At 30.7% G+C, this 13,826-nt stretch overlaps 3 protein-coding genes across 4 annotated transcripts; 1 reads left to right on the top strand and 2 right to left on the bottom strand.

Annotated features, from left to right (window-relative positions):
* Positions 1-4,730: 4,730 nt before the first annotated feature.
* On the bottom strand, positions 4,731-8,000 carry LOC143196911 (solute carrier family 12 member 8). The gene is made up of 10 exons (XM_076404862.1): positions 7,581-8,000; positions 7,330-7,523; positions 7,096-7,276; positions 6,890-7,035; positions 6,598-6,832; positions 6,104-6,540; positions 5,558-5,851; positions 5,361-5,498; positions 5,126-5,304; positions 4,731-5,067 (listed from the first exon to the last, which is right to left on the bottom strand). The coding sequence occupies exons 2-10, from the start codon at positions 7,516-7,518 to the stop codon at positions 4,908-4,910; spliced, it is 1,959 nt and encodes a 652-aa protein (XP_076260977.1). The 5' UTR covers positions 7,519-7,523; positions 7,581-8,000; the 3' UTR covers positions 4,731-4,907.
* On the top strand, positions 7,993-10,690 carry Rip11 (Rab11 interacting protein). 2 transcript variants are annotated; one of them, XM_076404864.1, is made up of 8 exons: positions 7,993-8,384; positions 8,441-8,585; positions 8,641-8,804; positions 8,867-9,249; positions 9,307-9,535; positions 9,595-9,801; positions 9,931-10,016; positions 10,076-10,690. In XM_076404864.1, exons 1-8 carry the CDS (start codon positions 8,354-8,356, stop codon positions 10,247-10,249), a joined length of 1,419 nt encoding a protein of 472 aa, XP_076260979.1. In that variant the 5' UTR covers positions 7,993-8,353; the 3' UTR covers positions 10,250-10,690. The 2 variants fall into 2 exon arrangements, with proteins under 2 accessions (XP_076260979.1, XP_076260978.1); XM_076404863.1 differs by having other exon boundaries at positions 9,859-10,016.
* Dbct (Dihydrolipoamide branched chain transacylase E2) lies at positions 10,662-13,821 on the bottom strand. Its single transcript, XM_076404868.1, has 7 exons — positions 13,662-13,821; positions 13,284-13,596; positions 13,145-13,234; positions 12,856-13,088; positions 11,658-12,041; positions 11,532-11,603; positions 10,662-10,866 (listed from the first exon to the last, which is right to left on the bottom strand). The coding sequence occupies exons 1-7, from the start codon at positions 13,710-13,712 to the stop codon at positions 10,702-10,704; spliced, it is 1,308 nt and encodes a 435-aa protein (XP_076260983.1). The 5' UTR covers positions 13,713-13,821; the 3' UTR covers positions 10,662-10,701.
* Positions 13,822-13,826: the final 5 nt, after the last annotated feature.

Below are 13,826 nucleotides of genomic sequence, written 5' to 3'. Positions count from 1 at the left end.
TTTAATTTGTCTCATTCAGATTATCTCCTTAGATAATGATACCAGAAAATAATGCGTCCAAATCAACTAATTATACAGTGGAATCTGAATGGTATCAAATCAAGGACTGAAGAATTACAATTAATGATTGGCAAATATAAACCAGTTTTCGAGGTACTACAGGAAACAATCAAAATAATTATGAAATAATCAACAAAAATCATTATAAAATATATAGAAAGGACAGAGTTAATGCTGATCACCCAGCAGGTGGTGTAGCTATTGCAGGATATGAAACGATCGATTTAGAAATTATTCATTTGAAGACGTACTTGGAACTATAGCAATCAAATCTTATTTCCACTTTCCAATTATACTTTGCAGTATTTATATACCCCCTCATATTGTCTGGATCCTGATGAACTTGATAGCCTTATAACTCAGCTACGTGCTCCGTGCCTCATTTGTGGTAATTTCAATACCCATCACTCGATTTGGGGCTCTGTTAATTTCATTTTCAGAGGCACTATAGCCAATAATATTTTAGGTAATTTAAAGATGAGTATCTTGAATTTGGTCTCCCTTACACACATTGCTCTTTCAATCCTCTATTGGTTTGGTATATGCAAACAAGTAGCATCGATTACCCTATGTTTGCCCTCTCTACTTCATAGAATATTATGGACTTATGATGATTTATATACCATTAACCATAAAATCACACTCAAGACCCCGCTATTCTTCCGATTTACCTAATTCTCAAAATATGCCTAAATTTCTTTTCTCCGAAGCTGACTAGCACCAATACGAATCCTCATTCACCGTCCCTATATTTACTGAAGGCGACACTAGTGGCAACCCTATCAGTCCTAATCACCGTCCGCCTCCTATTCCATGATGGATAATAGAATGTAAAGAAGCAATTAATAAGCGTAAGAGGGCCCTAAATCCTACGCAGACAAATTTAATAACCTATAAACACGCAAGATCCATTGTCAGAAAAACTATTAAAGAAGCCAAAATGAATTTCATGGTATACTTTTATAAACAGTCTCTTATAATTCTATTACCTATACCTTTTGGCAGGGCATGAAGCGACTGAGAGGTATTCTCAGTTCATGCATTTCGAGAATTGCCTCAGAAAATAAACGGGTGACGAATATCGATGACATTTCTTCTTCACTGGCGGTCCACTTCTCTAATACAACAGAGGACTCTCATCTTAATATAGATTTTATTAGAGCACCACTGCCAAATATATCTTTTAATGAGATCGGATACTTACGGAACGAATGATTATCGAAAAACTGAATTGGCTTCTCAACTCTAAAGGGATAATATCAATTCGTCAATATGGATTTTCAAGTGGCAGATCCACAGTTGAACCTTTAATCGAATTGGACACTATCATCACCAAGGGCTTCAGTAAACGAAAACACACTTTTGGCCTTTTTGCATATTAACAGGGCCTTTGACCTTGTCTGGAGACAGTTAATTATCACACAACTTCATTCTTGAGGTCACTGGGACAATATATTGTTCTATATTTTCAATTTCTTACATTAGGAATACACCGGCATTTTCATCTGTTTACCCTCTTAAGAACGGAGCTCCCCAGGGTGCTGTTCTTAGTCCCACGCTATTTAATGTAACAATAAATTTTATATATGATATTCTCAACGCAAATACAGATTTGAGGCTCTTTACAGACGACAGCAAGGTATTCTGCTCTTTTTCAGATCCCATAGAAGCTTCTGAGATAATTCAAAGATGTTTAGATAGACTTTCTCAATGGACTCGAGCAAATAGATTCACAATATACGCTACAAAGTCATCAATAGTGCATTTTTGCAGAAAACGTCATTATACTAGACTCCACTGACTCTGAATGATCAACGTATATCCAGTTATTAGTTTACAAGCTGTGCTGACATTGAACCCCTAAAATATAGAATATTCAAGCTATTTCTTAGAGCAGCCTATAGATTTTGCTCTATATCATCAAGTAATCAATAAAATACTAAACCTGTCTACTTGAAGCAAACTCATTACATTATCATGTAGGGTACGACCTTTTAAAGACCAGTTCTTTAAGATTCTAGAAATAATCGACGATCCATAGCAAGGATATTTTGAACCTAGCATCCTCAAGGGCCTGTGTGGTCATCTTCTTTCATTATATCCAAGCTATCAATGGTTGGTTCCAAGTCGTCCGAGAGAGTAGGCGCAACTGTTTATGGGTCCTCTAGAATAGAAACTTAAAAGCTTCATATATATTGATCCATACTCTCGGCAGAATTAACAGCTGTCGGAAGGCCCTACAGATTGTACTGAAGGAGTCCGGTGATTGGTTGATTTGTACCGACTTCCTGAGCTCTATTCTGGTAATTGAAGATGGATCTCCTAAACACTCTGTAACATCTGACCGTAACTATAACATCTACCACATTTTATTGGACGAAAGTGAAAGAATTTCGTTTTGTTTTGAATTGTTTGGGTCCCCAGTCATGTGCTCATAGAAGGTAACAAGAGAACAGAATCCGCAGCTAAGCAAGCCACTCTAAGTGGCACAGATATTCCTAGTCTCCCATATTATATGGATATATTATTACTACTAAAATTAAACAACTAAAATAAATAATCCTGTTCAACTAGAATGGGACTTACTGGAGACTGATAATAAATTATGGTTCATTAAGCAAAATTTATTTTGCAAAATAAACAGGCCCTGTTAAATAGGTTAGTGATCGGACATTCTCGGTTCTCACATTCCCGTCTTATGACTGGTGATGTTCCTCCTTTGTAAGATCATTGTGGACTAGGAATAAGGTCCGACATATTTTGCTAACATCTGAAGCTCTAAGGTCTACTCAAGATAAATATAACATACCCAGAAATCTCGAAGCTGTCTTTACTATAAAACGCTTCAATAAACTTTTCAATTATTTACATGAAATCAATTTACAACATTCTATTTAATCCAAGTTATCTTATATTTAATTTTATTTTATAGAAACCAGACTATTTTACCTTTATAACCTTTATGTTACATTTCATCTACTGTTTTTGTCCGAATATATTAATATAATATGTATTACAAAGTATAATTTTTGCATTATTATTTTATATTTGCTTTTATGTTATTTTTTATATTCTGTCTATATTTTTGTTTGTCCACTGTGTTATATGTTACAATTTGTGTTTGTAAGGTATATTTATTTTATCGGTTTGGTTTTTGTCCACTAAGGACAATACTAACATAAAGCAATGCCAAGTAAAAATCCGATCAATAATAGCATAGCTGCGAGGTTAGGACCGCCCAATTGGTCCTCCTATTAATACAATAGTCGCTGGTTCGTATCTCGTTCAGGGGGAGTACGTACCACTCGACTAATACGCTGCTTTTGTTGGTGTTTTGATGCAGGACTTTTTTCTATTAAATCTCGCCACTGCAGACGATCGCCTGAAATCTTTCTGATATAGAATAATGTTAGCCTCCTATTAATAATATCTCGAAAAGCTCAATTTCGCCATGGAGTACGTGAGGGTTCACTCTTGATTCGATAAACTACTATAATCTCTAAATATGTGTATTATACGGAAGACTAATATTAATTATCTGAGTCTTAATTGTAAGAGGTACCTTCTACATGCACCATTACAAAGAAGCAAAAGCTCCTGAAGCTCGACCAAAAGATTCTTTACGTCAGCCGTGGGTGTCGCTTTCCTTCTCCTCTATTAATCCAAAACGCCTACATTTGCTCTGATCGTATGCCCACTAGATTTACTCAGGTAAAACGAGATTGATGATGAATGAAATCTTCAACGTATCGGTAGTCAATAAAATACTAACATTACCGAACATCTGATAGTTTGTTTATCATCAGATAAAATTTTTCTCATTATAGTGTACATGTCTGTTGAATTTGCTATAATCTTCCACCTGAAAAGCCGCACGCATTGATGCATGAAATGTATGAACGAGACACCATTTTGGACAGAAGATTATCGCTTTAAAATTGGCAAAACTGTCTAAACTGGCCTGCTTTTCTTAGCTTGTCACTTTTCGAGTTCTTCGAAGTCTCATTTGTAGTATTTTCATAGTTTCCAATTTATAAAAGACTTATACCTCGACAGTTTTTACAATGTTTACTATCTCAATATAACAACAATCATTATTTACTTCCATGTTGACGGGACTATCTCCGACCGTCAAATTTGTGGTAGCAGAACGTAAAGCCGACGAAACAATGTTCATTTGAATATTGTTTATATTAAGGTGAATAGAACAAAACACTTGATCGACTTGAATGGTCTTACCTTTTATTAATGATTTTATTGCTCTTCGTAATTCGCCCATTGTTAGCTCGTCGAAGGATATTTTCTAGGACGGTTTAAAGCTCAGCGATAAGTAAAGTCTAGATAAATCTTATTTAGTTAAAAATGAGACCTAAAGCTAGTATATTTTTCTTAAAATGAAATTGTCAAATAAAAGGGGTTTTTAAGTCTTCAAATATCATCAAATTTATATGATCTGATTTATACGTTTTATGATATCTTCAAATTTCATAAAATGCTATAACAAAATGTATTTTTAGTATAGTTTTACTAGGTACAAAATAATAAGAATATATATCAAGGTAAAATTATATAACATTATTTAAACATTGACATTAGTAATCTGCAAATAAACAACCCTTGCTTTGATAACAATTCTGACATAGAATTTTATATTATAAATGATAAACGAATGAAAATACAAAAATAATTTATTACTATTGTATAATAGTTGTATAATATATGACAAATTAAATTATAAAATATACATTTTGGCAGATGGAAGCTGTTATTTTTTTTAATAGTAGCTGTTATGTATTTTAATTTGGTTAACTGAAAGTAAATAATAAAATAAAAATATGTTGTCAGTGTCAATCAATGTCTACCATATGACCAGTTACAGTTGCTGATTGATGATATCTTCTTCTGTTTGAAAAGTCTTCATTATCTTCATTTAGTTGTGCAGTTGAAACATCCAAACCTGGATGAACTGGAGTGACTATAATTTGTTCATAGTCAGTTACCCTTTTACTACAATAATCAATAAGCAATAATTGAGTTACTTCTTTCTCATTAACCGATTTCTTACCCAAAGCAGCGTAAAACTGCTGTTTTAAACCATTTAAAAAAATGAAATTCACTAGCCAAACCAGGTTTAACTGCTGGATTAGCTGTACCAATATACAGCCAAACAAAAAACACCACTGTTATACATGCTATTGCATAAACCCAACTGACCAAAAACATAATTATTATTTTTAGCAAAGCCTATAAAACCAATAAATAATAAATCAATAATTAAATAGGTATAAAATAAATCTTACACCAATTAAGGAAAGCCATCTATTGCACAAATTTGAATACCAATTTTTTTGTTTAGAATGAATATGATTTTTAGGGTCTATAGGTGTAGTTTCAGAAGTGTCTGTAGGACTAGAAGGTGAATTAGAGCTAGACTCGCCCTAAAAAAAAATTAAAAATATTATGCTCTTTCTAAAAACTTGCTTTAATATATTCTTACTCGTAAATTCTTATGTCTAGTACGCTCAGGAAACAGCCTATCTAAATCATTAGTGTCTGAATCTACACTGATAGTTGTCTGTACTCTTGGTCTGTGAAATCTTTGCTCTCTTTGGTGCTGTATATCAAATGTCTGAGCTAAAGCGAAGTAAGAGTAATCTATGCAAGCGTAAGTCAATAAATATGGCATAGTTACTATAGGTGCCAAACTATTTATATTTCCAATTAAAATAAATGCAAAAGTGACTGAAGCTACCACAGCCATCGCATATAGCGGTACTTTATTGGGTCCTCTCTGCAAATTTTAAACTAATGTAAGATACATCTCTGATTTGATTCAATGTTATTAATGATTTAAATTTACTGCCAACAAAGATATCGCTCAAGTAGTGTTTACCAAATTAATTATTATTAATACCTTATGTAAAATTTTATTTTGTATGATTAATTTTTATATGAAATATATGATTAAGGAAGACCTTCAAAATTATAAATAAATATTAAATTATAAATATATTTTGTTTGTATAAAAGAAATGTTCACTTACCCCCATTCCTAAAATTCCAATCCCAGGAATTACATTTTCTAAGGCAATGGATTGCAACACTCTAGGAGTACCATACATTGCACCTAAACAACTTGACATTGATGAAACATACAGTCCTGCTAAGAATAAAACAACAATAGCAGATACTTTTGCTGCAATCATATAATCAGTCTGCAAAAATGTTCTGGAGCATGTTGCTCCCAAAAATATAGTAAATACAAGATATAAAAATGTTGCAAAACTTATAGCTGCCAAGGTCCCATTAGGAATATTAGTTGATGGTGATCTTAAATCTCCACTCATGTTAATGCCAGATAAAATGCCAGTTATAGTAGGAAAAAATACTCCAAATACTGCAAACCAATTGTAACCTTCAGTATAATTGGACCACATATTTAATTCTAAGTTATTGCTAAGCCAACCATCAAAACCATTTTCTATAAAAAAAAAATAAATAAACTGTGATAATTCATAAATAGTCCCTTCAAATTTACCTTGATCAGAGTGTACAAAACTGCCTACCATAAAATCTAATGCAGCAGACAATAATATTAATAAGAGAATAAATTGTAGTTTAATAACCCATTTTACTCCAGCTATATTAATGCTGCTTAATAACACAACTGCCACTATCGCTATTGTCCTTACAGCCCATGTAGAATTCCCAAAACCAATTAATTGGGCCATGGATTCACCAAAACCTAACACATTTAATGCACAACCCACAGCCTTAAGAGAGAACAGATGGTTAATAAACATAAACATATATAATTGTCTTTAAATTACCTGTCCAAAACAGTACAATAATCCCAAAGAACCTCCAAATCTGGATCCTAGAACATGACCTAACACAAAATAAACACCTCCACTTTCAATCCTACATCTTTCACATATTCCTACTGCTGATAATACTGATATTAATGCAGTTGCAACTAAAAGTGTAACAATCAAATTATAAAGGCTATATTTATATTTTAATTAAATTTATGTACCTGTTGCTAAAACTATTAAAACAGCACTAATAACTCCAGCTTGACTAACAATCCAGCCAGATCTTAAGAAAACAATTACACCGAAAATATTAATCAAACAAGATGTAAATACACCATCCCATGTACCAAAAAGTACAGGTTGTGATATGAAGAAATTAGATTTCCACCATGGAATATCACCCTATTTGAAAGCAAAAGATTTAACAACATTTAAGCAAAACATGACTATGATACCTGTTCTTCTGCAAATAATTCATTTGCACCAGATGCTTGATGACCACCAGCAGCATAATTTCCATCAAAAGATAAATCAACAAATCCACTTGTATTAGCTCGAACTCTTTGCGCGGTCTCCGATCCTAAACCATACTTAGACCAGTCTATGTCTCTGTTACGATTTTCTCCCCTGCTATTTCCTTCCATTGTACCTTGAAAAGGCAATACATAATAAAAACCGTCCCCTATAGGCCTACATTTATCCTTACCCAAGTTTAAATTTAAAACACATAAATAATTCTAAATATGGCCAAAATCATTATTTAGATTAAATTTATCTATTCTGTTATCTACTGGGAATTTAGAAAATGTTTAGCATCACCAGGTTTTGTTATTATTTTTCGCCCATATGTCAGGTGTGTCACCTAGGCAACGTCATTGCATGTTCTTATTGTTCTTTGAGCTGTCAAACAATATTGGAATACTGTAAATGTATAGATATAAAAGACTAACTATTTTTTGTACATATAATAAACGGTAAATATATATTTAACCACTAGGATGAGTAATACTCTTTCGCCGAAATTGGGGTTAAAAGGTCGCTATACAGCGCCACCTATATTTTAAAGGAATACATAGTTCAAGTAAAGAAGTTCTTTACACATATTTATATGGTATTCCATTAGCATAATTTTTTTTATGTAGATAAATTTCAAAATAAGTTTTCCCTCTTAATAAAAACTTATAAATGTTGAAGGTCAATTGAAGTGACATTTGACTGTCAAAACGTCATCTCCGTCAGTATATTTCATTCGTAAATAAATAGGCTAATGTAGTAGAAACATAAGGAGAAAATCAAAGTAGTGTGTATAAGGTTTATTTAAATTTCTCCCACACGATATAATAACGGTGAATGCCATAGTGCAAATGAATTTAATAGTGTAACTGTGAAGCATAATCCACGTATCGTTTTATCTAATTATACATTCCATTGGCAGTTACTAAAACAATTAGTCATAATTTTGTTTAATAAACGACGGAGATGTGGGTCCCAACTCATGTTCAGGTTACAGGTATGATGTCTATTAATAATATGTTGTTAATATAATAATAATTATTTTCTTTACAGTTCAAAGAGCCATTGGTTTACTGACAAAAGGGAAAAATAATACAAATGATTGTTTTGTTACAATAGGTCTGGGTAAAATTAAATACCAGACATCTGTCAAAGAAAAGGCAGGACATACTGTAGAGTGGCATGAAGAATGTGAACTGTAAAATATTTAATATATTATTAAATGCATTTTTATAATACTTTTGCAATTGTAGACCTATACCTGATCAAGGAAATACAGCTGAAATAGTTTTAACAGCACTACATCACAACTTTGTTGGTGTTGATGAGTTTTTAGGAAGAGCAGTCATTCCATTAAATACACTTGATATATATGAAAGACCAAAAAATAAATTTTATGTTTTACAGTCTAAACCAGGTAAATTTTATTTTCATTTTATTATTGTTTCTCATGTCTTTGTTAAAATTTATTTTTGTTAGGTGGTAAAACAAAAGACAGGGGACAGTTAGAAGTGAAAATTGCATTTAATGTTAAGTCGGGAAGCTTAACCAATTTAAGTAAAAAGGAGAAACATAAATCATCCTTAGGAGGTTTGTCTCATGTTGCACAGTCCGTTGGAGGTAGCTTGTTGAGCTTAGGCAGTGCTGAAAAACGTAAAGGCATAAAAAAATTTGCAAAGTCAATTGGATCCAAAATGCACTTGAAAGGAAAGAAAAAAGATGACTTTGATGATGGTGCTTCCTCAATTGGAAGTGTTGGAAGCCTTAATATACGTAGTCAAACATTAAATCAAAAATTTAAAAGCAAACAAACTATTGATGATGCAGATCCAGGTGTTGTCAGTGATGAAGATGAATTTACAGTAAGTTTTATACATTTTATTGATAAATTATTAAGACATTAATTACTTATATTTCAGTTTGATGATTTATCACATAAAAGTTCAGCAAGCTCTTTAAGTATACCTACAAATGCATCACCAGCTCTAGTCAAAAAAACTGTAGAAAATACCCCGTCTACTACTTCATCACCTACAATATCAAATGTTAAAAGCTTAACACTGCCACCTGCCAAGCCTCCAAGATCAGAACCAAAACCTCCTCAAGATGAATGGGAATCAAAACTTTTTGGACACTCCAAATCCAAAAGTAAACAGTTACATTTGTTATAAATCATTTGGTATTACATATATAATACTGTGTTACAGATAATTTACGGCCTGGATCAAATGAATCATTAAATAGAAGATCTTGGGACTCCTCTAAATTAGCATCACAAATAGTAGAAGAAGCTGAATATACCGAGACCCCTTCCAAAAATGAAGATAATATTAGCATTAGATCCACACCAGAACCTTCAAAAAGAGAAGAAAAGGATGGAATATACCACAAACTTAAAAATAGCTTCAAAAAAGGTAGGTTGGTTTTATTTTGCACCTGCTCTTAAGAAAATGCATGTTGCTTGGTTTTAGAGAAAGAAAAAAATGAGATAGTAGACAAGCGTGAAAAGTTTGCTGGCAATTCTCACGAGCGTATTATTATAGGAGGTGAACGGGAATCTATTCCAGTACATACAACTAGCCACATATCAAATGAACTCCTCCAAAAATTCGAGGGAAAAACCAGAGAAGTATATAAAAAGATGAAAAAAATTGGAGAAAGCTATCTGCAATGGCTGATATGTTTTAGGATTTAATATTAACTTTAGTAGAAACACAAAGTGACCTAGAAAAGCACAAGAGGAAACTGAAAGACCTTGAAGATTATTTAGATGATCTTTTGTTAAGGGTCATGGAAACAACACCAAGAATCTTACAAAACCCATATGTAACTTATCAACTGTCTCAGAAGCAATTTTCGTGAATAATGTTTATTAAATCATTTTTATTTTTCCAAATTTGACTGATAAAAATATTTTTCAGCAATATGAAATACTTTATTATGACGCGTTTATAGATATTTTCTCGAAAAAGTGATTAAATTGATATACATATTTCCAAATAGTGCCTATACAAGTGTTATCTGTTAGTTTGACGAAATTTAAACTGTGATTATAAATCTTCACATTTTTGAAAGTTTATATATGCCTAGTTAGCTAACATTTATTGAATGACTAAGTTTAGTGTTTGAGAATTTTGTTTGTTTTTTATTATTCAACAATTATTTCTGTTATAAATTTACTAACATTATTGTCCGTCCCTATTGGATCCAATTTTTGAAATAGATATGTTTTTTTCTATTAGTGGTTAAGGTTTTATTAACTGTTTTTATAATAGAGAAAAAATAAATTATTTATTGACCTGAGTTTTTTTTTATTATAAATTTAGGAATAACAGATTTGGATTTTCGATTTGCTTTTTAATAGTTTTTATGAAATTCGCCATAGTAACACCATCAATTATCCTATGGTCCGCTGATCCGCTAACGTTAATTATTTCTTCCGGTTTTATATTTCCTGACGAATCGTATCGTGGTAATACCTAAAAGAAATAATAAATCTAAGTTTAACAGGAATTATTTTTAACAGTACGACGACCTTCAATTTATATTTGTTTTAGAAAGGCTAGTGACATTAAGGGGAGTTTGTATGAGTAGTTCCATTGTATTGCGACATATACATATTCCAAATGTTAATAACCCCGTGGTTCATACATTTTTATAGTATAAATATTTTGGATATGATTATTTCAGTTTTTATTAAGCCATTATTTATTCCATCTAATATAAAAGATGTTATTAATGAATTACATCGCTTCATAATATATAATTTTCATTCTTGATAATTCAAAATAGAATTATATTTTGAGAATTATCAAATGTTTTTAAAAGTAATTACGTCAAACCAATAAACATTTTTATTATTCTTCTTTGTTTACTTTTGATGAACTGTTATATTGGCCAAAGCCTACATTGCGTAATCGTTATTTATTAATGGTAGAATTAATTTTTAGATTAAAACTGAAATAATATTAATATTTCATTTATAGGTATTTAAAAAATAATAAGCTCTAAAAATAAAAAAACTATAAGCTTTTAATTAATGTAAATTAAAAAATCGATTCTATTTAGCTACTTATTGAGATAACATATATATTCCAAGTAATAACTGAACTGTAATAACTTGAAATAACTTGTATATACATACCTGTACTATACCTAATGCTATTATAGCTACTTGAGGGGGTAGAATAACAGGTTTAGTATATGTTCCTCCAACCTGAAAATGAACATGATTTTATTTAAAAAAATTAGTTATATCATTAAACTTTACAATGCCAATATTTGAGATTGAGAATGTAGCTCCACTTAGATCATTAGGTGAGAATATACCATTTTTTCCATTAGTAATTAATCTATTCAGTTCTATCGCGATTTCAAGTACAGTTTTGGACTCCACATTTTTAATAACAGGCACAGCCAATCCCTCCTTGGTATCCATAGCAATGCCAATGTTGTTATCTTTATGGTAAATTATATTTTCGCAGTTTTCATCTAAAGACGAATTTACTAACGGGTATCGTTGAAGAGCATTAGAAGCAGCTTTTACAAAAAATGGAAGAAATGTTAATTTGACCTCTTGCAATTTCAGTTCTTTTCGTAATTTTGATAGTGTGGTCACTTTAATTTCGTCACTATAGACAAAATGAGGAATTTTCTAAAAACAATAAAACAGTAATATATATTAGTTCAACTAAATGTTAGCTACCATACATAGTACAATCATATCAATATGATTAAAGACTATATATTTAATATAATGTAATATACGTTTTTGCTAGCTAACCCTAGAAATTCACCAAACTATTACTGAATATAAAAGGATCTTAATTATTTTTTATAGAAAATGGGTTATTTTAAAATAAAACTATACAAAATTAATATAACAAAATTATACATAACATAATTAAAATGTTTCTCTTAAAGCTCACGATTTTCGTTAAATTGCCTTCATAGTAATTTACTAAAATTAAGCGATTAGGTTGATTAAATATCAATCAAACTGTTAAATTACCCTTAATTATAGCGGGTTCATAATATCGTTATATAAAAAATTAAATAACATATAATTTATGTTTTTGCTAAGTTTTGAAAAAATGAAAACAATATATGTACAGTTATAGGTTTTTAATAGATATGTTTTGATTATTATTCCAGGTCGAACTAATGCGCCCGTTTGTTTTTTTGTCAACAGAAACCTCTATTTTTATACTGTGTAGTATTTATAAACGTATTTACAACACAGTAATACTACTTTGTTCTAGGAGATATTGTCGGTGAAATGTAACGTAATATAGAAATTACCTTATATTTTTTTATTCCAGTTTTCATTAATATAATTGTTAAATCTACCTTAAATATTAGTTAACATAAATAAATAATGAGGTTTGAATTAGACCTAAATTGCAATTAACAATATTATAATATAATTATTTTAGAGATATAAGGTTTGAAATTAATTTTATACTTACTAATGCTTCTGTCATAGTCTTAAACATAGCTTTGGTAAAACCCTTTAAAGGAACAACATTGTCAATTGTTTGAACAGAAGCATTCTCCAATTCTTTACTTTTAGGGACTTCTAAATACTTTAAGACATCTTCTTTTATTATTCTACCATCTTTTCCAGTACCTTTTACCTTTGTTAAATCTATTTTGTGCTCTTTTGCCAATTGCCGCACTAATGGTATACATAATACTTTTTCTAAAATATCTCTGTTAATAACAAATATAAATTATTTTATTTTATAATGTACTAACCATATGAATTAGATATATTATTTTTATTTACAGTAACATCTTCATTAATGGTTTCTAACTTTGCTGATATGTTATCTGTTTTTATGGGATCTAAAAATTATCTTGAAAATATACGTTCATAATATTTAATTAAACATACCTTCTGTAGTGTTGTCATCTGTCTCTAAATCAATTAATGGTTTACCAACTAAAGCTACTTCATCTATGTCATAATGAAGTTTTGTAATAGTACCATCATATCGACTAGTTATTGTAACAGAAGCTTTGTCACTCTGAACTTCACAAATGTTATCAAATTGAGATACTTTATCTCCAATTTTTATAAACCATTCTTTAATAACCACTTCTCTTATACCTTCACCGATATCCGACAAATTAAATGATACTTTACCCAAAAGACTGTTAGATGTAATTAATTTTCTTATTATACGAGTTTGTATACTAAGTTCTGACTGAAATAAGATAATATACTAGTTAATAAAATAATTGAAATTACAACAATTATTGTAGGACTTACACAAACTTTTTTATGTTTAAAGAAAGTAAGTCTGTTAAGAAAAAATGGCATATTTGTAAGTTAAACGACAATAGCTGGAACTTAAACTAATTACAATACAGCCAATATTGTTCTTATCGTCTTGAAAAATACTATTGCAACAGTTTTATTCACGCAAGTCATTTA

This window comes from Rhynchophorus ferrugineus, unplaced genomic scaffold (genome assembly GCF_030347505.1).
Source record: "Rhynchophorus ferrugineus isolate W39M unplaced genomic scaffold, kcgeb_rfMv2 rfM5, whole genome shotgun sequence".
NCBI classification, from domain to species: Eukaryota; Metazoa; Arthropoda; class Insecta; order Coleoptera; family Curculionidae; genus Rhynchophorus; species Rhynchophorus ferrugineus.
This window is presented reverse-complemented; position numbering and strand designations above follow the sequence as displayed.

Excerpts from the sequence above, each read along its gene's own strand:
- LOC143196911 (XM_076404862.1), bottom strand. The coding sequence starts at position 7,518 with ATGGAAGGAAATAGCAGGGGAGAAAATCGTAACAGAGACATAGACTGG. Across the intron at positions 7,277-7,329 it reads AATTATTTGCAGAAGAACAG|GGTGATATTCCATGGTGGAA; the intron begins GTATCATAGTCA and ends GCTTTCAAATAG. Across the intron at positions 6,541-6,597 it reads TTTTGTACACTCTGATCAAG|AAAATGGTTTTGATGGTTGG; the intron begins GTAAATTTGAAG and ends TTTTTTTTATAG.
- Rip11 (XM_076404863.1), top strand. The coding sequence starts at position 8,354 with ATGTGGGTCCCAACTCATGTTCAGGTTACAG. Across the intron at positions 8,805-8,866 it reads TGTTTTACAGTCTAAACCAG|GTGGTAAAACAAAAGACAGG; the intron begins GTAAATTTTATT and ends TATTTTTGTTAG. Across the intron at positions 9,802-9,858 it reads TAAAAATAGCTTCAAAAAAG|AGAAAGAAAAAAATGAGATA; the intron begins GTAGGTTGGTTT and ends GCTTGGTTTTAG.
- Dbct (XM_076404868.1), bottom strand. The coding sequence starts at position 13,712 with ATGCCATTTTTTCTTAACAGACTTACTTTCTTTAAACATAAAAAAGTT. Across the intron at positions 13,597-13,661 it reads TTAAACATAAAAAAGTTTGT|TCAGAACTTAGTATACAAAC; the intron begins GTAAGTCCTACA and ends ATCTTATTTCAG. Across the intron at positions 11,604-11,657 it reads CAATCTCAAATATTGGCATT|GTTGGAGGAACATATACTAA; the intron begins GTAAAGTTTAAT and ends GTTCATTTTCAG.